The 22,986-nt window shown below is 37.8% G+C and overlaps 2 protein-coding genes across 5 annotated transcripts in view; one reads left to right on the forward strand and one right to left on the reverse strand.

Annotated features, from left to right (window-relative positions):
* The first annotated feature begins 6,126 nt into the window (after nt 1–6,126).
* Nucleotides 6,127–11,208, forward strand: LOC107729569 (caspase-6-like). Of its 2 annotated transcripts, XM_016540138.1 has the most exons (8): nt 6,127–6,242; nt 6,497–6,535; nt 6,917–6,956; nt 7,040–7,189; nt 7,416–7,492; nt 9,024–9,199; nt 9,309–9,456; nt 9,584–11,208. In XM_016540138.1, the coding sequence occupies exons 1-8, from the start codon at nt 6,212–6,214 to the stop codon at nt 9,817–9,819; spliced, it is 897 nt and encodes a 298-aa protein (XP_016395624.1). In that variant the 5' UTR covers nt 6,127–6,211; the 3' UTR covers nt 9,820–11,208. The 2 variants fall into 2 exon arrangements, with proteins under 2 accessions (XP_016395624.1, XP_016395625.1); XM_016540139.1 differs by lacking the exon at nt 6,497–6,535.
* A 279-nt stretch (nt 11,209–11,487) lies between these two features.
* The window catches only part of LOC107729513 (next to BRCA1 gene 1 protein-like), a 13,043-nt gene continuing 1,544 nt past the window's right edge, over nt 11,488–22,986 (reverse strand). Inside the window, exons 3-21 of one of the 3 annotated variants that reach the window (XM_016540054.1) lie at nt 22,703–22,721; nt 22,581–22,603; nt 22,019–22,207; nt 21,573–21,650; nt 19,431–19,627; nt 19,103–19,228; nt 18,819–19,022; nt 18,060–18,219; nt 17,696–17,965; nt 16,811–16,939; nt 16,645–16,720; nt 16,382–16,492; nt 16,112–16,276; nt 15,437–15,634; nt 14,873–15,293; nt 14,055–14,137; nt 13,816–13,885; nt 13,593–13,689; nt 11,488–13,077 (exon numbers count right to left, since the gene is read on the reverse strand). In XM_016540054.1, the coding sequence (XP_016395540.1) occupies nt 12,904–13,077; nt 13,593–13,689; nt 13,816–13,885; nt 14,055–14,137; nt 14,873–15,293; nt 15,437–15,634; nt 16,112–16,276; nt 16,382–16,492; nt 16,645–16,720; nt 16,811–16,939; nt 17,696–17,965; nt 18,060–18,219; nt 18,819–19,022; nt 19,103–19,228; nt 19,431–19,627; nt 21,573–21,650; nt 22,019–22,207; nt 22,581–22,603; nt 22,703–22,721 (2,790 nt within the window). In that variant the 3' untranslated portion in view covers nt 11,488–12,903. Of the gene's footprint in view, nt 13,078–13,592; nt 13,690–13,815; nt 13,886–14,054; nt 14,138–14,872; nt 15,294–15,436; nt 15,635–16,111; nt 16,277–16,381; nt 16,493–16,644; nt 16,721–16,810; nt 16,940–17,695; nt 17,966–18,059; nt 18,220–18,818; nt 19,023–19,102; nt 19,229–19,430; nt 19,628–21,572; nt 21,651–21,976; nt 22,208–22,580; nt 22,604–22,702; nt 22,722–22,986 lie in introns of all 3 variants that reach the window. The other 2 variants (XM_016540053.1, XM_016540055.1) reach the window with 2 other exon arrangements.

The raw sequence follows: 22,986 nt of genomic DNA on the forward strand, positions 1-22,986 counted from the left end.
GAATGACTGTTTTGCCTAGTCTTAAATATTACAATACTTGTTATATCATAATGTTTTAGGTAATTATAGTATCAGACTGGTGAATGCTACAAATGACTGCTCTGGAAGAGTTGAGATCCTGTATAATGGCACATGGGGGACAGTGTGTGATGATGACTGGGACATGAATGATGCTGCTGTGGTGTGCAGACAGTCACAGTGTGGATCAGCCATCAGTGCACCTCATGGAGCCGCCTTTAGTCAAGGCAGTGGATCGATCTGGCTGGATGATGTTGAATGCTCAGGAAGTGAAGGAGCCCTCACACAATGTTCACACAGTGGACTAGGAAAACATGACTGTAAACATGGTGAAGATGCTGGTGTTGTTTGTTTAGGTATGTTAAATCTCTTGCATTTTCACACATTATTTTGGGGGGAAATGAGCAACAGAAATTACATTAACATTTCATAAATTACAAATTTATTTTGCAGGTGAGCTGCACATGCCAACCTTTTCTCTGACCTCCACATGCAGTTTCTCCTGGAGAAAATATCCAGTTCAGTTGCACAACATGAAGAGAAGACAAAAGCAAAGGAACAAGGAAACTTTCTTGAAGTTCTTCTTTAGAAATGGTAACTCTGCATTTCATGAAAACATCAGATTATGTCTTTTAAGTTTTAACATTTTACCTTCCATCAACACTATTTATTAACAACTTCCTTTAATAAATTTGGCCTTCATCTCTATGCAATGATACTAGGTGCAGATAATACATATGCAGGTGCATCTCATGACAAGAAAAATGAAGAGGATAACATTTATGAAAGCTATTGTGATGAATACTGAGTAAACTACTACAATTAATAAGGCTCCAAAGAGAAAGATGGCAGCTTTAATGTTAATGAAGGAAATCCAGTTGAAAGTGATTGAGTTATACATATAATAGTTTATAAACAAAACAAAAATCTTTGTTTGTTTGGCCTCACTGTCTTTTTATTAATGAGGATTGCTTTGAGATAATAAAGAGATATAGCATTGTGTGTATAGCACACAGTTTTCTGGCATATACAGTATAAGTCAAATATTGGAGAATGACCAAATGAAACAGTATGTTGTGTAATACTGTCAGCAGTAGGAGAATCAAGTGTTCTTTTAATTTCCGTGTTGCCAGTTTTCAACCTGTGCTCCAAACCCCCAGAGGGCCATGGAGGTACTGCAGAGGGACTGTAAACAATGATTAAAAATGATCTTTTAATAACTTTTAATAAAGTTGCAATTTTAAATTTTGCTATGTGCCTTGCAAGTAAGGACTACAAGTGTGGGCTGAGAAATGGTGTAACCACTGTAGATGTTGATTCACACCCCAATTTGTGTGTGTGTGTGTGTGTGTGTGCTGCAGGTATACCCTACGTTATGGGGACAAAATGTCCCCACAAAAATGGCAATATTCAAAATTCTTGTCCTTTTGGGGACATTTTGGTCCCCATGAGAAAACAAGCTTTTAAATGATACAGAATATTTTCTGTGAGGGGTAGATTTAGGGTAAGGGGATAGAAAATACAGTTTGTACAGTATAAAAATAATTACGTCTGTGTAATGTCCCTATAAAACATGCAAACCCAACATGTGTGTGTGTGTGTGTGTATCAATCTTCATTAAAATAAGAAACATTAACAGAGCTGTTTTCAGTGTAGTAGGCACAAACTTAAGAATGAATGTGTGTGTGTTGTGAATCAATGTAATGAACATAGTTACCTGGCTTTCATTGAAGTCTTTCAGAAAAATATTATTTACAAATACAGCGAGTAAAATAAGTATTGAACACGTCACGTAACACGTAAATTATTTTGTAGCAAATTAGCTCAAAAGGGAAATGTATATAAATAATTACACTTAATTATAATTAATTACAATTATTTATATCAGCTGCCAGTAGTAACTGTAGCAAAATTAATATTGTCATCAACTAATCTGTTCGTCCAACGAACATTCAGTGTAATTTCATATCAACTCTTAAGAAAGGATATTTTTATGGCCACAGAAAATTACTTTCTTACAGTACTAATACATTAGAGCATATAACTAGATCGGAATCATAAAAGGAACAATATTCACAAAGCGGTGACAGAATCAGAAACTCATGTAATTTGTGCACCAAAAGTTTTATTAACTAACTCACAAACATATAACTAGTCTGAACAAACACACACACACAAATCAAACATGGGAAAGGTAAGTGGATGAATAGAACCGGACAGAAGCAGGGGGGATGAGGCTGAGTTGACCATCTGAAAGAACCATCAGTCTCTAATTCAAAGCACAGTATACGATAGCTTACATCAAACCTCTGTCTGGTGAAAGGAACGATACTTGCATTGGACTTGGCTGTGGAACGAGAGTCTCGTGAAGCCTCTGAAGAAGGTCTGGATGGTTTCATTCGATGGCCAAAGTTGCAATCTCTTGAAACTCTGAGGTTGTTCTTGACTCTGTTGTGGCTGAGAGAGTCCTCTCTCCTGAGTAAGCACATGGCTGGGTGTAAAATGGGGCCTGCTGGCCCTATGGGCCACAGTGGAACTGCAGGCCGCAATCCAGAGATGAAGATGCTGCCGGGAGCAAAGAGAGAGAAATGTCTGATCGAGGGCATTTCCATGATGGTGAATTCCAGGGTTGAGTGAAGACGAACTCCAGTGGTATTAGTCTGATTCTTTGTGGTCGAGACCCATTTCCGCAGGCTGGGGAGACCGCACACAGCTCTGTTGGGGCCCGCCGGGTGCGCCCGTGCCGGCTCAGGCTCTCCGTGAGTCCCTCCACACGGGCAGAAATCAGAAGATTTAGCAGAAGAGAGCAGACAGAACTGTGCGTGAGCCCTTTAAAGTCTGGGAAGAGCCACGCTTCTCAGGACGGGCTTGACCAATGAGAAAAGCTGAATTTCCAAGCGGGAGATTGGAAATATTGGGGGTTTTATGACCCTTTTGTCTGAGAGCATGGTTCAAATGGCTCTGGCAGTCTATACTCTGATTAAATTACAAACACACAAGGCATTCTATGAGGAGGTGGTGTACACAAAAGTGTGCATTGTTAAATGAGCATTAATTTGATAGGAGACATGATATAGGTGGGGTTACATTAACTAGTACTTCACTCATAAAGCATGCATAAAACAAAATACAATGCAACACTATAGACACTATACAGACACTATACAAGACAGTTAAAATCATACACACAATGTCCTGGGATGCATGTTTATTCGTAGAAAGGTTTGTCTATGTGTGGAAAGGAGGAAAGTTCCCTTTTTATGGGCATTGCATGGGTTTTAGAAGGGTCCCGTTCTTACTGCACGTCGCATCTCTCATACTTTTGAGGAATAAAACAGTCTTATCAGATGGTTGCCCTGGTAACTGAGCCCTTTAGGGTGCTCTTTCGGGAGAACTAAGGGTCCATAGACCCTCACAGTTGGCTTGTTAACTGAGGGGGTTTGCTGGATTATTCATTAAAGGGGTCATATGATGCGATTTCAATTTTTCCTTTCTCTTTGGAGTGTTACAAGCTCTTGGTGCATAAAGAAGATCTGTAAAGTTGCAAAGACTAAAGTCTCAAATCCAAAGAGATATTCTTTATAAAAGTTAAGAGTCAACCACGCCTACCTAAAACGGCTCGTTCTAACACGTGAAGCGGAGTCCAGCCCGGGGTCGCCACATGTGGTTGCCGCAAGCCCGCACGCCGCTCCTTCGTCAAATCCGCCGGCCACGCCGTTCTCAAGCCCGCCGGGCTCCGCTCACTCTAGCCGCCGTGTGTGATGCAATGGACAGTATGTGGAAAATAATGTTTTTTTTTTAACCTTAAACCGCATAAACACATTTCATTACACCAAATACACAAAATAATGTTCTTTTTAGCAACATCATATGACCCCTTTAAATATAATGAATAAATATGTGTCTAATTAGTCCAAGCGCTACAATTTCTAAAGGTGCTGTTGAGATGAAATTTTCACCAGATGTTGATAACAACCCAAGTAATCCATCCATACAAAGAAAACAAAACAAGTAAGTTCAGAAATAAAGTAATGTGTAATAAAATGGAATGACAGGGGAAAAGTATTGAACTACTGAAATGTATTTAATACTTCGTACATAAGCCTTTGTTGGTAATGACAGCTTCAAGACGCCTGCTGTATGGAGAAACTAGACGCATGCATTGCTCAGGTGTGATTTTGGCCCATTCTTACACACAAACAGTATTTAAATCTTGAAAGTTCTGTGGGCCTCTTCTATGACCTCTGATCTTTAGTTCTTATTTTCTATTGGATTCAAGTCAGGTAATTGGCTGGGCCATTTTAGCAGCTTTGTTTTCTTTTTCTGAAACCAAGTGAGAGCTTCCTTGGCTTTCTTTGGGATCATTGTCTTGCTGAAATGTCCACCCTCGTTTCATAATCTTCATCATCCTAGTACTGTAGGTGTTGGGACTGAAGCAGCTAATATTAATTTCCACTGACTAGGGGCAGGAATGCTTTCTAATTACTGATAGATTTCAGTTGGTGTCTTGGCTTTCCCTTTTTGCACTTCCCTTTCTTCATGTTCAATAAATTTTCCCTGTGTCATTCCATTTTATTACACATAACTTAATTTCTGAACTTATTTGTTTTGTTTTATTTGTAAGTATGGATTACTTGGGTTGTTACCGACATCTGGTAAAAATTTCATGTCAACAGCACCTTTAGAAATATATTTACTGAGAAAAATGGTGACGTGTTCAATACTTATTTTAGCTGCTGTTGTTCAAATGCATTATTTTACAATAACTGTAGCTGTTTTACTGTTTATATAAAAAATATGCATCACATATATTTTCAAGAAGGTACAGTAGTGCTAGGGCCCTATTGAAGGTGTAAAATCAGGGATTATATTATTTTATTATTTAGTTTATATTAAACTCCTATATATTCAATTTCAGAAATGGAAATCATTCAGGTTTGCATGTTTAACCTGGAGGTTTGACAAACTCAAGGTTACAAAGTGCAACTTGTTTTAGTTTCATTTTTAACCCATTAGATGATATTCAGTTTACTGTTTATTTTACCCCACTGTATCAGACAGTAGCAATGCAAAAAATGTTTGAATTACCTACAGGCCAGGTGAGGACATCACATTCCCAGTAATTAGTGCAAGGAAAACTCTCTGTGCTGAAACTAAAAAGATCAATTAAAGGAAATTCATAACATTTTCTTTTATAGTAATGTATATCAATCCTGCACACTACATTCATGATCATGATTTGTCATTAACAGCTAAAGCATGATCTCTTCTTCATGTGAGACGTGCATTAGTACCTCCTGGGCTGTTGAGAACTTACTTCAGTTTGAAAGAGGAAGAAACACAGCAAGAAACTCCAGTTAAATGGCAGTCAAACTTGAAAATCATCTTAGAGTGCAAACATACTTAACTTTCATTGCATACACACTATTAGCAACAATTAGCAATTATGGGATTAATTATACTGTGGATTATGGTATTTGTGAATAGCCTATTACATTGTGTCTTAAATGTTGAAAAGATTGACATTTAGAGATCTGTCCACAAAGATGCATGACACTTTGGTCACAGTACAATAGATCCTGTCTTTTAGTATTGAGTTTTGTCAAATGCATTACCATACAATAACTGTAGTTTTCTCTCCTTTTTTTAGTCCATTAAATCCCTTTAAATCCTAATTTAAATCCCTTAAATACCTTTAAATCCTATTAAAATATTTTAAGTAATATAATCTTGTTTTAATAATTATATTTTTAACTAGAAAATGATGATAAATCGAGGTTATTGAATTAGCCTGTTTATTTATTTATTTTGATAAATTCCCTTTCTTAACTCCATAGAGAAAATGCCTACAGACCTAAATAGAATAGAATGCTGAAATGTAGTTGCTACAAAGAAAGGCAGAAGGAAAGAAAGGAAGAATTCAACGCGGAAGTTGTAACCAGCTTCACCGAGTCCGACCAGTTCGACCAAAGTTCGACCGCGACAGACCGCCTCCGATTGGTTGACATTTTACCGACCTGTGATTGGTTAAGGTAGTAGTGGCCTGTGATTGGTTAACGTTTCAGTGCCATTTTTCATAGGTTAACTGTTGCGCTTGGTGACTGACTAGTCAGTTCTGTGTTTGCTGTTGTTACAGTAGTTTGTTGTTAAAACCTTCCTCAGGATCGCACAGTTTCTCTCCGCTGAAGCAGCGATGGCAAGTCACGTCAAGAGCGATGAATCCGGTAAGCTGTTTATCTAGTTATCCTGTAAGAAAAGTAGCCTAACTAAATATTTGGACACACTTAATGTTGTTCATAAGACACTGCAGGCTTCATTTCCTTATTCCAGCACCTGAAGTAGGTGGTGCTTGTCTAAACATGAATCACAAGTATTCACGATCATACACCTCAAATATGATTTACAACCGGAGTCCTCTGGCTCAATAACGCAATTCATATGCTGTTTAAGTCCCGAATATGTTTTTTTTCATCCTTAGGGTCTGTGGAGAAGGACAGCGCTTTAGCGGGACAGACAGGTAGAATTGAATCCAGTTTATAACTCGTGTATGACCTGAGTAGCAAAATGAAGAAGAGAGAAGGATCTGTAAAGTGTAAATATAGAATTTGCCTATGTTAGCTCTGCTATGCTTGACAACCTGGCTGTAAAGCCATTGAAATCCAGCCTGACCAGGTGCTCAACAAACAATACATGCTTGACCTTAGTGTATTTTCACTGAACTTTAGGTCTTCATTCTATTACGCCAATTTATTTTTTTACGCCACAGTTACTCCAATATCTTTCACTGTGGTTTGAATCTTTGTGACTTGAATACATCCTCTGAACATTTGCATATTTCATATTCTTGCTTTGCAAATCAAATTTTAGTGGTTTGTGTTGATTTTGCCTTTTCTTTCAGTCAGAGAGAACGTAACAGAAACTGATAGCATTAATCAAAGGTAAAAACCTTATTGTAACCATGTAGAAATTGTACAGTTTGGAGTTCAAGCATATTTATATTGTTTTATATCTCGTTTGTCAGTGTATTCAGTCTGGATCCTAATGAGGAGTATAAGATGGACCACAAGAAGCGAGGAATGGCTCTGATCTTTAACCATGAAAATTTTTACTGGCAGCTCATGTTGAACAGCCGCTCTGGCACAAATGCAGACAGGCAGAATCTTGTTAGAAGGTATTTGGCAAAGTAATCAAAAATAAATAATTATAGTGCTCAAATTGTTATATGTACACCAGACAGTAACAGTATCACATGACCACTGTCACTGAGATCTGTGTTTGCCTCACTAACATGACTGTGTCACTGTGTTGGTTGATAAAGAAACAGTAATTTTCCTGTATTTTATTAAAGTAACAGAACAATAACTAATTTGTCAATTTTCTTTCATATCTGTTGTCAGATTTCAGGAGCTGGGTTTTGAAGTGAAGGCTTGTGATGATTACAAACGGGAAGAAGTTTTATCCACAATCAGAGAAGGTGCCTCAATATTTTCTCTTTAATGCATGTTTTGATAAATGGGAGCCCAACTTAAATGTTCCTGGTTAAACATAGCAGCTTATCAACAGCATCTTTGGCACGGTTTACATTTTTAAATATAATTATATCACGCATATACAGGTGCATCTCAAAATTTGAATATTATGGAAAAGTTCTTTATTTTTTTTGCAATTTAATTCAAAAAAGCAAACTTTTTTTATATTCTAGATTCATTGCACACAAACTGAAATATTTCAATTTTTTTTTTTTATTCTGATGGGTTAGGGTTCAGACTCTGGAACCTTGATTTCCAAATGAAATGCAAAATTGACTTTCATCTGAAAAGAGGACTGTGGACCACTGAGCAACAGTCCAGTTCTTTTTCTCCTTAGCCCAGGTGAGATGCTTCTGAAGTTGTTTCTGTTTCAGAAGTGGCTTGGTTCTAGGAATGTGACAGCTGTAGCCCATTTCCTGAAGACGTCTGTGTGTGGTGGCTCTTGATGCGCTGACTCCGCCTTCAGTCCACTCCTTGTGAAGCTCTCCCAAGTGTTTGAATCGGCTTTGCTTGACTGTATTCTCAAGCATACGGTCATCCCAGTTGCTTGTGCACCTTTTCCTACCACACTTTTTCCTTCCAGTCAAATTTCTATGAATATATTTTGATACAACAGCACTCTGTGAACAGCCAGCCCTTTCAGAGATGACCTTCTGTGACTTACCCTCCTTGTGGAGGGTGTGGATGATCGTCTTCTGGACAACTGTCTAGTCAGTAGTCTTCCCCATAATTGTGGTTGCATGTTCTAAATTAGCCCAGGACCCAGGTACCCAGTATTTATACTCAAAATTGATCAAACTAATAAAGCTCAAAATGGAATTTTTTATTTTCCTAAGCTGTAAGTAGTAACCATCAGAATTAAAAAAAAAAAAAAACTCTTGAAATATTTCAGTTTGTGTGCAATGAATCTAGAATATAAGAAAGTTTGCTTTTTTAAATTAAATTACAAAAAATAAAGAACTTTTCCATGATTTTCTAATTTTTTTAGATGCACCTGTACATCTATATGTATGTGTATATGTGTGTGATATAATTATTTTACAATTTTCACACATTATTTTTATTTTTTATATATAACGGATCAAAACCTTTCATCAAAGTCGTCCTAAAACCAAAATGCGTTCTTGTCTCAGGACAACTTTGATGAACTTTTTTGATCCACTTCAGATGTTGACTACTGTAGTGTAAAAAGTTTCAAAAAAGCTCTACTCTTGATTACCACAAAAAAAATTGGACTCTTCTCTCAATTTGAAAAACATATCTATATTAATATACTTACAACTGAAGTCAGCACCAGAATAAATATGAAAAAGTGTGAAATTCATCACACTGTTTCAAAATTATAGCTATAGCACTGACTGGTGTGCTAGAGTCAACTTCATCATTAATGTAAATTATAACTTGAGGGAAAAGTCAAAATCATGCTCCAAATAAAGTTTAGGTTCTGTTTAATCCAGGGTGTTCCTTTGATTTCAGCTGCTGCTGCGAACCATGTAGATGCAGACTGTTTTGTCTGTGTCTTCTTAAGTCATGGGGAAAATGGTCACATCTTTGCCAATGATGGGCAGATCCAAATTCAAGAAATCACTGATTTGTTCAAGGGGAATAAATGCCGTAGCCTTGTAGGGAAACCCAAGATCTTCATCTTGCAGGTAATTTGTCCTCTTTCCACAAAATGTCCTTTGCAGTGTATTTACAGTAATGCAATATGAAAACACATTTCACACCTCTTGCAAATGCATGAATTTCTTTGAACATAAGGCTTGTCGTGGTGACAAACATGATGATGCTGTGACACCAATGGATGTGGTGGACAGTCAGACGGACATTGAAGTGGTTGTGGATGCGGGGGCGCTCTGCACCCTTCCAGCAGGAGCAGATTTCCTCATGTGCTATTCAGTAGCTGAAGGTCAGTGCTTTGTTTTACCAAGATTTGTTAACTGTGTACTTTAAGTACTGGATTAAATGCAATTTACATCCTTGATTTTACAGTTTTGTCACTAAGCAGTCACTGACTTTTTTTTCTTCTTGTAAAGGATATTACTCTCATCGTGAGACGGTGAATGGCTCGTGGTACATCCAGGATCTGTGTGAAATCCTGAGGCATTATGGATCTACACTGGAGTTCACTGATATTCTGACACTTGTTAACAGGAAGGTTTCCAATCGCAGTGTAGATAACTGCAAGGATCGCTCTGCTTTAGGCAAAAAACAAGTGCCTTGCTTTGCGTCCATGCTTACTAAGAAGCTATTTTTCGGGTCTAAGAAATAATGTGTTAGGGCCTTATTGCAGGTAAAAATTCAGGGATTATATTATTTTATTTGACTTTGTTGTGCTCCTAAATATACATAATTTTCAAAATGGAAATCATGCAGGTTTGCCTGTTGTAGCCTGGAGGTTTGACAAGCTCAGGGTTACAGTGCAAATAGTTTAATTTTTTTATCCATTAATGATGATAGATATTATGTTTCACTTTTTACACTAGCAATACAAAAAATGCTTTGAATTACCTGCAGGCCAAGATGAAGACAATCCTGTAACGTAAACTATTTATGAAAATAGACCAAAGAAACATTGAAATTGATAGAATTTTCTTATAGTGATGTATATCAATCCTGCACACTACATTCATGATCATGATCTGTCATTAATAGCACTAAAGCATGATCTCTTCATCTGTGAGACATGTATTAGTACCTCAAGGGCTGTTGAGAACTTAGTTTAGTTTGAAACGGGGAGAAACCATACAAGAAACTCCAGTTAAACGGCTTGAAACTTGAAAATCATCTTAGAGCACAAACCTAATTATCTACCAGATTTGCATACAAACTACATGGAACTATATGGGGAATTATGGTTTTTGTTTAAATTTTTTATCATACATGTTGTGTCTGAAATGTTGAAAAGAGTGTCTTTTAGAGATCCGGCCACAGAGATACACTACACTTTTACATGTTTCTGACAAATCAAATATTGTGGTCACAGTGCATGTCTTTTGACCACTTGTCTTTTGGTGTTGAGTTTCATCACATGTGGTACTTGTTTAGTTAAAACTAAAAGTAAATATATATGATAAGAACTGAATGTCTTTACACATTCTTTACTCAGCTCTGTTATCTTGGAGTGGAATTTATAGTATGACCATTTTAATGTTGTTGCAAGCCTCATAATATGTATCACAGTCTCTTTGTTAACGTAGATGTTCTTTTAGGATGAGGTATTCATTTCCCTAGTAATGTGACTGCTTTCTGTTCTGTTTGAACATGGATTATTGGGAAACTGGCTGTTCTGCAACATACTGTATAATTACCTTTTGCTGCATGTGCAGTTGTCAGAATTGAATAGGCTTGCCTCTATATTCAAATAACATTCCTCTGCATTTAAGGCTTGCTCTATATTTGCTATAATATTTGCAAATCTAGGGTTTTAGTGCAGGTTTCCCAAACTCTTAAACCGAGTTGATTTTTAAAAAATAGAAATGACATAAAATCTCAGAGGGTGCTTCAAATAGTTGATTATTTGTATTAAGAATGCTTTGCAAATAAATCAGCAGTTATAATGTTATTGTGGTAAATGTTTTAATACACTGAATTTTTTTTTGTTTTTTTGTATTGTAAGCATTCACTTCTATTAAAATAAAGAGATGAACTGTACACTAAATCACTGTTTAGTTTCACTGACACTGTTATTCAACAAATATGTGTAAATAACTTAATTTGTCAACGGCTGGAAAAAAGATTCCGCCACTTTTTTGAAAACTAGTGGTTTGCTAGAAAAACACAAAAATCACAGATGCTTTTAGTGTGCAGCGTGCTTAACATCCAGGTTATGTATATTTCTAGCATGTAGGTTAAGTGTAATGTGAAAGTTTAATAGTCTTGTTTAAAGAACCCTATACTTTGGATTTTGTGGTGCATTATCAAAGACTGAGAGCAAAAGTAAGACTTATTAAGATATTTATTACAGACAGATGTGTACATTAGATGCAGAGACACTGAATACTCCATTCAGGCATCAAACACAGAGTGAGGCACATCTGTCTCCACTGATTATGCTTTGCAATCACATGATCCAAACAGTTCCACCCAGAACCTCTACTGATCGCTGCAAGCAACAAGACCAACTTACGGCTTTCCTAAGGAATGTGCTAAAACATATTTAAGCCCTATCTCTGGAAAAACAAGTGGGTGATCGATCGGTCAGTTAAATGATGGATGTACCACTTGTGAGAGCATCATGGATAAAAGCAAATCAGGAGACGTTAAATAATTTATAGGGAATGCTTTCCACACCCTAGACAGTAGGTAGTTTCAAAATCTCCCATTGAAGAAAAGTGCTGAGATACATTCTTCATTAAACTACAAGAGCTATTTAATTATCAAAATATATATAATTTGCATGATTAGATTTTTTTTTTTTTTTTTGGAATGAACAGTTGGCTGTTATTCATTTTGTCTCTCACTTTGATGTGTCTTACCATTTAAAATTTGAGTTAAATATGTCATGATTGCATTTGCCTCTTTAACCATTTAAAGCATGAATTAAAATACTCTACATTTCAGTCCATTTAACTATTCAAATGCATTGCTGCTTCAAGCCATTACATTTTTCATATATTTAAATGTCAACGCATTCACAAAGTGCAGTATGTGCCCTATTTCGTGGACTTTTTAGAAACGAATCAATGGTCTTTAATATAATAATAATTCCCACATGTATTATAAGCAACACAACAGTTCAAAATTACTAAAAAAAAAAAACACTAAACTTCATATTGACCTCTCCAGTATGGAATTGTTTAATTTGTCATCTTGAGTCCATGTAAAGATGACAAAAGTTATCAGTCTATTTGGTCTCGGCTGATGATTAAGGGTCCACACAAAGCCAGATCTATTGCACTTTTCCAAAACCTGTTCTTAAACTGGGAACACAAAACACTCTAAATATTAAACATATCCAGTCACATTGCAGAGCTTTTCATATTTAACTATTAGAATGATTTGTTGTTAATTATACCATTCTTTCAAATCAAGTTTTTATTAAAAGCATGGCATATTTCTTGAATAGTTTTGGATTAATAATTACCTATTAGTGTTCATTAGCTACCCATGATCATCTTTGTGAAAACATTAATGCCCACTAACAACAAACTTTACCAAGCACAGTTATAAAGGTGATGAACTGCTTGTCTAATGATTATCTGTTACACATTGGAGCAGACAGATTCACACACACTATCTTTACAACCCAAATGGAACGAAAGAGTCTGTATCATGGAATGGTCTGCTGATTGCACAGAGAAAGAGAAACAAAAAAAAATCACATGTAAGAGAAACAAAATAATTGACCAGCATCTCAGTAGCGTGTCGTGTACCAGTCGTTATTAGTCATCTGCACCAGTTCGTTTACCACATCCAGCAGGTTGCGGTTGTGTTTCTGTAGCAGACGCTGATTTAGTGCTCGGTCACCAAAGCCCATCTCTACCAGCACGGCCATCATGGCGTCATGAGAAGCTGCATCTTCTGGGAGCTACACAACCCAAAATATTATTTTTTTTTACTACTGATGTATGTCCCAAATGTTGCACTATACACTAGGCACTTATACAGTACTTTGTACATGCACTTTACTGTCTAGAGTTATTATTTTTATAAGGTGATTTTGTCACACAGTGGCAAAATATATTTTGATCATAGTTTGATAAAAAATTTTAACTGATTTTGATCATCGTTTTGATCATAGTTTGATCAAAATCGGTCCTGTAAAGCACGATTTATTTAATAAACTTTATGGTATATAAAATCACATCAAATAAAACTGAAACAATTCATTGCTTCAATTTATAATCACATGTAATGAACTATATAATCGCATTATTATATTTTTTTTCATATAGGACAAAAGAAGAGATTGCTCAGAGTCTCGCACCATTGCCACATTCATAATATGCTTTGTGAATTTAAAGGAAGTTTGGAAGTTTAAAGGAAGCTTATTTCAAAATGTTTTTCCACTCTGCAACCTGTGTGAACAGCTCCCAAACTCACCTTCTCAGACCCAGTCTGTCCAGTGAAAAGAGCTTTATAGGCAGATGCTGCCACGGACAGGGCACCCTTCACCAGTCCACCTGTGATGCTATTAGCCCTGAGGAAAGACAAGAATGACAGAGAGTAAGAATGCGAGTGATAGAAAGAAAATCACATAATGCAATGACTGTCCTGGGTGCACTTCCATGAGGCAGAACGAGTGGTTGTGTGCTGTGTAACTCACCGAAGATCTTCTGTTTCAGACTTGGCAGATGCTGTTGAGTTCTCAGGGTCAGGTTGATTAGGCTCAGAGTCTATATACATAAAAAAAAACAGGTCAACTTTCAAACATAGCTGTGTGTGTCTTTTATCATATTTTCCACTTTGTATTATATCTAACACCCCAAAATCATAGAAAAGTGCACTAATTCACACGACCTGTGATGGTTTATTATTTTAATATCCCATGGTGTTTCCACTCACCTTTCTCCTTATCTCCTGGCTCTGCAGGATTACTCCTCTCCTGCTCCTCTGCTCCATGTTCCGTCTGCTCTTGTGTCTCTGTGCTGAATAAAGAGATTTCATATATATTAAGCTAAATTTAACATGTCAGTTACATCAAGTTATGAGGATACCGTGAAAGAAATCTAGGCTGTGATATGGAGTAGGAGGAATGTGTGCATACAGAGATTTAAGCCAGGATATTGTGAGTGGTCAATCTAAGTCTGCATGCTTCAAATGGATCAAGAACATTCTCACATGACCAATGTCACAAACTTGATTAGTGACCAAGAAATAGTGCAGTATCTTAATCATTTCATGTCATAATGTATCTTTCCTGTAAATTTTTCAAAATCCCAAAAAACAACAACTTTATTTGCAGGTTTACATTAGTGAGGCACTGAAATTTTTTTTTTTTTTTACAGAAACAGAAACCAACATTAAAGTTTTAGCTGAAAACATAAACTGAAAATAACATTTGGGTAATTAAATTTGGTTAACTAAACAACACAGTGTGCCGTTGAGCGTGTCATGTTATCAGGTGAAAAGAAACTATTCATAGTAAAGTCTCGATATTTTAGCTGTACACATTTTGCATATTGCTACCGTGGCACCTTTTTAGCACTGTCAAAATGTGTCACTGGAGACGTGCTAATTATACATCATTGTTTCAGTCAATGATTTCGACCCTGTAAAACTATGTTTTGCTGTTTCTGTTGGCAAAATTTTGGTGCATCACTAGTTTAACTGACCTCTGAGCCCAATCTATTACTGCTGATATGTCCTCTGTATAAACTTACCAGGATTTGACCGAGGGTCGTGGTGCCACTACAATCACAGGGGTGAGCGGCACAGCATCCAGAGTCTGGGAGGCACAAAGCATGTCATTAGCATCCGCACTAACAACAGCAGCAGCGGGGCTCTGGAGCTCTGCGGTCTCCACTGATTCTAGTTTGTCCCCCTCTGCAGGCTCTTCTCCAGGCTGCGACAGGGCTGAGCTGTACATGGACTCTCCTAGGGGACGGCTGGTGTCAAAGCAATCGGGGAGGATGATGATGTAGTCTTCTGAAGACGCAGATGAAGTTCTGCTGCGGGTTTCCTTAGCTGCTTCTGTGTCCTTCACTTGCTCTTTCTTATCCACTTCCTCTTCTCCCTCTTCTACCGGATCTCCACCTGCAGGTTCCACCAGGATCTGCTCGATGTCAGACTCGTGACCCTCATCTAAACATAAGAACAATCACTTTAATGGCTAGAAATTTACTGTCTTTGGCTAGAAGTTGTTTGAATCACCTTTAGACAATTACAAAATTTGCAATGTACAAAATGACAATGGTCAGAACTAAATATTCTCAAAGCCCTGTTACCTGTGCTAATGAGCTCTGCTGGAAGCGTCAGCAGGGGAGCAGCTATATCAGTGGTCTCTGTCTGTGGTGAAGCAGGGCTGGAGATTTGTACCGTTTCTACTTTCAGCGGGGCTGGAGCAGATATTAGCCCAGTTTCTGAAACCTTTTCTGATTTCCTCTCACAAAGTGACATTGAACCTTGGGGGGCTGGACGCACCACTTAAAATGGGAAAAATTAAATGTAAAAAATTTAGAAACACTCTTTACCTACCTTCTACACAAAAACTGCTAACAATGTACATTACTATACTGTTGTTAAGGTTTTTTGTTCATAAGAACAGAATTTTGATAGAAAGTAATAGAAAGTTCATGATAAAATAATTGATTTGTAAGAGAAATCCTTTGTAACATTAAAAATGACTTTATTGTAACTTTGGATCAATTTAATACATCCTTGATAAATTAAAGCATTAATTTTTCAAAATCTTACTGGCCCTATTTTTAAACAGTAGTGTATGGTTTACAAAATGCTTACTAAGGATATCAAAAGTACTTTACATCAAGTCAACACTAAAATAAAAAATATCAATACCGTTTTTCTAGTTTATTCACAGTCTGACTACACCTATTATAAAAATGACTGTAATTTCCAGGAAAAGCAGAAAGGTGCATCTTCCCACCACTGCCATCACAAACCCTTAGCTGGGCATCTCCCACAAAGCACCCCATGCTCTGCTACTTCACGGGTCACTTCAAGGGTGAGAGAACGGATAACAGACGGACTAAACAAAGACCCAATGATGCTCTCCTCTCCTTTCTCTTGTGCTGGGATGCCCTCTAACTCTGTGGCCTGGGCCACATCTGTGAGTATGACATCAAAAAAGTTTCACAAATATAAAAAGCTACACAATCACTGACAGCAATACACAGACAAAAAGTGCAGAAAAGTTGTGCTTTAATGTTTACCCAGGATTCTGCTGACCCCTTGGGCTTCTGTTTCCTCTTGGATGAGTCCCAGTGTTGGTTTCTCCTGAAGAGGTCCATCATGGGGTAGAGGCGATATGCATGGGGTAATGTCTTCATACATTTACAGAGATGAAGAAAGAGACAATAAAAAGGCTGAAATCTATACAATTTATATTTAAATGTTACTGTTTAAAATGAATATGCATAATCCATAAAAGCTGTTCATTCTAATTTTTAGAAACTTGTTACAGATTTGAAGTTACCTGCAGGAGTGTTGTTGGGCACGCTCTCCAACTCTTGTACGATGTTGATGTCCAGCAGTTCAAAAGACAGTAAGTCCTAAGTAAATACAAAATAGAGAGTGTGGAATTGACAATGAAGTCAAACTTTCTTCATGAAACATGACAAACATGATGGGTTTGGCCATACCTGAGCTGTGAGTAAGTCCACAGATGGAATGTAGAATTCCTGATCGGAGTCCTGGTTTACAGACAAAAGTAGCTGTTCCCTTGAGGCCCGGCATTTCTCCTCCCTCTCAAGAGTGCGGGAAGACTTCTCCTGAAAGTGCCAGACAGGGTGAAAATGCCCACAGAAAAACTAAACTAAACTAACAATAGTCTATAAAATCTATACTGGCCAAAAACCTAAAACATATTATATTTGGGCCCCAGAAAATTTATTTTTTTCCCTTTATATTTTCAATTTGACTTTTCAAATGAGTTCAATCCACATTATATATAGTTTTCTAGTTTCAGTTTCAGTTTCAGTTTTAGTTTTTATTTTAGTTTTAGTAATTTCAGGGCTGTGAAAGTTAATGCACTAACTGGTATCATTTAAAAATGTTTACCAGCATTTTTTTGTCCCATGTTTAATGCAGGTGGGCTGTAAAGGTTGCAAAAAATGGTGGCATAAAAGTTGTGGTATAATGTACCCATCAAAAGCTAAAAATAATAAACTAAAAATAAATTGTGCCTGTTTTTAGTTTTAGTTTTGGAATCAGGAATGTATTTTATTAGTTTCTGTGTTCCTCCAGAACTTTGAACTTTGTCCGTCTAACTGTTGTTTTATTAGTACCCCAAGGTCTGCTGGTAGGGGAAGTGGGGTTGCTATGGTTTTTAAACAATCACTAAAAATACAGACAGTTTCTGTTCGGACTTTCTCATCGTTTGAGGTAGTGTGTGGCATAACAGTCTACCTCTACTGTACTGTTCTGTGCGCTCATCTACAGGCCACCTAATTTGGACAGCGCTTTCTCAAGCGATTTTTCTGAATTTTTTACTTCTATTGTTTTGCTGTATGATCCGGATGTCTTACTTGTGGGGTGACACAGGGAGACACCAGTAACCCATCAGCACAGATGGCTGTGGGAGCATGTGGATCCACGACGATGCTGCACCAAACACGCGGTCCAAACTGCTCTCCTCTGTGTGCCAGGCGCCAATGCGATGTATAGGTGCCCTCTAACGTCGGAGCACAAAGTGCCACGCTGATGACACCCACCTGACCTGGCTGTAATGTGGGTACTGCGACCTCCCGCCATCTTTCACCGGAGCCCACTGCCAAGTTCCCCCACATGAACTTTAACTGAGGCCAAAATGGGACACAATCAGGTTCAGATTTTTTATTGTGTATGTGTGTATACAGATTTGTGTGTGTCTGTTTAAGAGTCAAAGTGTACCTTGGTCTCAGAGTCCCAGCACACTCTGCCACTGTTCTTCATCTTCCAGTATTTGATGAACTTGGTCCCAGGACGCAAACGTGATCCATCAGGCAGGTTTTCATCCAAGAGTAGAGCTGTCATAGCTGGCACAGCCAGTGGGCATGGACGTTTAGGACGACTGCAACCAAGACAGTATCAATTAAATGGCATCTTATTATCATTAACTACATTTAAACTGTTATGATCAGTTCGGCTAATTAATATGTTGGGGTGTTTTTTTTTCTCTGTGGGACTGACAATAATATTTTTGTAACATTGTAAATGTATTCATTTCTTTCCAAAAAATATTTTGAACATATAGGTTTTAGATAATAAGATAAAATTAGTTCTTAATTATTATATTATATATAACTATAAATAAAAAAGAAAAACTTTCTGGTGTCAGCTAGCTAAATGACTACATTAACACATGGCCTCCTATATTACACGTTAACATGGCTCAGCCAGTCATAATGGGGTAATAAGGAAGTAAAATAAATACTATTATTCTCAAACACCAGAAAACATATTATGAAGTTGAAATATAAATATAAGAATAACATGATGGGAAAAGTTGCCAAAAGGGTATCAGTTCTGTTTGTGGCAAAATGATTCTTAAAAATAACATCATGAGTTTGGAACAACATGAGGTTGAGTAAATGGCAGAAATTTCAATTTTGGGTGAACTATCCCTTTAATATGTTCTTCCTCAGGAGGTAAAGGGGTGTAAGCTCTTACTCTGGGCTGTTTGCCTGTGTGGCGCGTGGCTGCAGCAGGACAGGTGAAGAGCTCCCTTCTCCAGCAGTGCTCCACTGCAGCCCTCTCCTCTCCATCCTCAGCTGCTTCCTGATCTCCTTCACCTCCGCCTTGAGCTGGCGCTTCTCCGCTTTAAGACGCTGCTTCTCAGCCTTACGAAAGCTCCGGTCACCCCTTCTGTAGAACCTTCAGAGAGAGAGCAAAATATGTTTAACTATTCTGAACTTTAACACCAAGACATGCCAAAGCAGAGGACAAATGCCCACCTGCTGTGATCTGGTGCTGGGGAGCCGTGCTCAGGAATAGACAGAGGAGTTCTGGCTCTCACAAGGTTGTGGCTTGGATCATGTGAGAAGCTGCAAGGCTCACACAGAGTGCAGGAGGTACACACACTGTGCAGAAAGAAACCAAACACAATGAAACACAAAATGTAAACACAAAATTAAAGGCACCCCTTTAGAGCATCCTGTTATACATTATATTTTTCATACAATCAATCATAATATGCGTTTCCTTTTGAAATGTACCATAGAAGCAAATTTTTTTATCATAAGATCCGGATACAGACATCCACCTCACAGAGTTTTCTCTAACCTGCATTGGTATCCGCCGCCTGTGGTCTGGCCACGACAGCTGCTGCAGGCTGGAGCTGAACTTGGGGCCCCAGGGAGAGTGGATGAGGTGACCTCAGGAACCTGAGCCTCTGCTCCCACTGGCTTATGGATGCAGCATTGTCCAGAGAACTCCCTACAAATCTTCTCTACTGCCTCCCTAACCACCTGGTCCTTAAACTGTTACAGTTATCATATTTTGAAGAGAGAAAAATAGAGACAAACATGTTTTCTTAGCAATATTAGGGTTTGTCTCCACTGCTAAAAATATCAGAATGAAACTTAAAGGGGTCATCGGATGTGACATGCACTTTTACAAGTTGTTTGAACATAAATGTATGTTGGCAGTGTGTGTACACAACCACCCTATAATGATAAAGATCCACACAGTGTTTTTTTTTTTTATCTCGTTAAATCATTTCCCCTTTCTCAAATCGAGCCCATCTCAGACGTCACACAGACCCAGGCCCCTCCCACGATTGTTGATGGACACTAGCGTTTTACCTTAGACCTGCCCTGATTGAGCTGTCACAAAGGAAATAGAAATACAAAGACGGTTCACTCCTATACTTATGAATGGGAGACACTGCAATGCGCAATATGGCGGGATAGTCCTGCCTTCTAAATGAAAGAGCCAATCGTCGATTGGCAAAGTCATTGCATCACTGTAGTGGCCATTAGAGGCTACGGTTCCCATAGAAACCTGAGGCTGGACCAGCGATGCGCATGCATGTCATAAGCGCGTTATGATTACGCATGCGCATTGGCTGGTCTAGCCTGAAAAATAAGCTTTTTAAACACTATTTGAGCATAAGAAACAACATTCATGGGGCAGTTCATTTCAGATTTTGTTGCTGATTTGAAATATGTAATTTAATCGCAAGTTTAGCGAGCAGTTTTTAAGATTTCAGGATTCCTCCATTCATTTAGATAGGACTTGGTCTTGTTTGAGCTGCCCGGAGGCGTTGCAAATATGGTGGCCGAGTGAACGGACTTTCCTTGAAAGGGACTTTAGCTGTCATCAGTCTGCCATTATTTCGATGCCAGAACAGGAGTAGACAAGAATGGCTCCTAAGCAATTGAGGCGTTTTGTTGTTGGACGTAATAATGAACATAGCAGTCGTCATTTACTCCCGACATCCACCGACATCTGAAGATGCAGAGGATTACCTTTGTTTCTGAAGGGAATGCTCTCCCGATCTACATAAATGTGTCTAAGTTTGCGTGAATCATTCGTGATCCGGCCTCACCTACAGAAGAAGTGAGTATAAGGTTATTTTAGGAATCTTTGCAAATCGCCTTTCCTAATAACCTGCTAGTTAGCAAGTTCCCTGGCTAAAGTAAACAGTCTCACGAGAACGGCTCGTCGCCCCACAGAAGAGAGGGGCGGGGTGAGCAGAGCTCATTAGCATTTAAAGGGACATGCACTAAAACGTATTTTTCACATATTTTACATTATTACAACACCTCTCTCCCCAGTCTGGCATGAACGGCTCGAATAGTTCCTGTATCAAATGAAGGCCCGCCTTCTGAAATACGAAATGTGCTGTGATTGGTTAGCTGGGCCAGTGTGTGCTGTGATTGGTTAGCTGGGCCAGTGTGTGTTGTGATTGGCACCACTCGGCGGCTGGTCGGGAAATGTCATGCCCCTTACCATAGACGCCTGCGAGCTTCAGTGTAAATATTGCGTCAAAATCAAATCAATTTGAGCACGATTTATTCAGTTCTCAAAACATTTTTCAGTTCTCAAACTTTTAATGAAATGGAAATAGCAACAGATCTTTTCTTTTACAGCGTGTTGTACACTAGAGTGAAACTTCTATCCATTGGCTGTTGAATGGATGGAGGCAGATTTGAATACAAACTTGCAGTCGACGCAAGGTTTATGCATACAAAATGATTGGTGAAGTCCAGCATGTGAAACCAGACAAAAGTCTGCCATTGCACCGAAAAATCAAGTTATGACTTGTTAATAAAAATTGTAAGGTCAAAACAAATATTAAAAAAAAAAAACATCTGCACAATCCTTCAGAAACCATTCAAGTATGCTGATTTGGTGCTCAAACATTAATAATGGTTTGTACGAAATAGGATCAATAACATGCTTTTAAAAAAGATCTCATACCTTTTCCATGTATGAAGTAAACCAAGCAGGAGGGGTCTTATCTTCTGCCTTCCCACCTTTGACTTCATTTACAATTACCTTTAATACAAAAGCAGGATATAAAAATGTGTCAAAAATGTGACATACCAGTCATTAACTTACAATGGTGGAAATTGTAATAATCATCAATCTGGAAACCTTTATCAAATGTATATCACATTTCATGCAAACTACAATAAAACTGTAATCAGAATTCAGTTACATTATTTGGTTTAAGCATCAGAATATGAAGGTTTTATTAGATTATTAATAATATTATAATGCATCATTCCAAATAAATTGCGGCCTAGAATTTGATACAACGATAGTGAACAACTGTGGCTACTTCTGTGATTGTGCAAAATCATTGGGTTATAAAATCTTACCAATCCTTCCTCTGGGACTGCAGCCTGAACTTTGCGACTCACCACTTGTGCCAAAGTAGGGCAGTGCTGAGGAGGCCTGAATCCCTTCTTGGGTTCTCCAGCAGTACCAGGTTTTACCTGGCCCAAGCCCACCCCTGACCCTGGTGGTGGGCCCGGTCCTGGCACTGTGGCTCTACTGCCCCTCGTCTCATACACATTCATTTGTAGTCTGTTCCCCTGTCGTGCAGCACTCTACAATTACAAACAACAACACAGTGCATCAATGTAGTGCATTTCCTTTTGGACATTTGTTGATTGCAAAACAATGGGTTTAATAGAGTCACAATAATAGGCTGACTACTCCAAACGATTGGTTCTCAAACTTTTTGACTCCAAGGCACCCCTTTGTCCAAAACAATATTCGAAAGCCCTACTATCTAAGCAGTTTTGTACCTCTGGTACTTCTGTTGTAATCAAAATATAATAATTCAAAAATATGTCGGTTTATTGTTGTACATGTTTACATCTTTACTTTTTTTTGTCTTTTAGTATTTTAATTAAGTTGAGGTTTGCTGCTCTAACTGAGTAATATGCAGTAAACAGCACGTAAGCAACAATTTTTTACCTTCAGGGCTTCTTCATATTCCACTGAAAAAAAAAAAGACTCCAATCAATGCTATAACATATTCTGGCTGGATGTAAATATATTACATTTTTATTATACACAGATTAAGACATTGTACTCACATTGGCTGTTGATTGATACCTGAAACAAACAGTTACATACACAATTATTATTTGAATTATTAACTAATAATAATATTAATAATTTTGTATTATGTAGGTCTCATGTTTTCATTGAAAAAAGCAAGTTACTAACAGTGCCATGCAAGCAACGTCACAAATATTTAAAGGGGTCATATGATGCTATTTTAAAGATCATTATTTTGTGTATTTGGTGTAACAGAATATGTTGACATGCTTTAATGTTCAAAAAACACATTATTTTTCAAACACTGTACACACTGTAC

This window comes from Sinocyclocheilus rhinocerous, unplaced genomic scaffold, assembly GCF_001515625.1.
Source record: "Sinocyclocheilus rhinocerous isolate Xijiao unplaced genomic scaffold, SAMN03320098_v1.1 scaffold697, whole genome shotgun sequence".
NCBI classification, from domain to species: Eukaryota; Metazoa; Chordata; class Actinopteri; order Cypriniformes; family Cyprinidae; genus Sinocyclocheilus; species Sinocyclocheilus rhinocerous.

Coding starts and splice junctions, on each gene's coding strand:
- LOC107729569 (XM_016540138.1), top strand. CDS start 6,212: ATGGCAAGTCACGTCAAGAGCGATGAATCCG. Junction 6,536..6,916: donor CGCTTTAGCGGGACAGACAG/GTAGAATTGAAT, acceptor CTTTTCTTTCAG/TCAGAGAGAACGTAACAGAA. Junction 9,200..9,308: donor CCAAGATCTTCATCTTGCAG/GTAATTTGTCCT, acceptor TTTGAACATAAG/GCTTGTCGTGGTGACAAACA.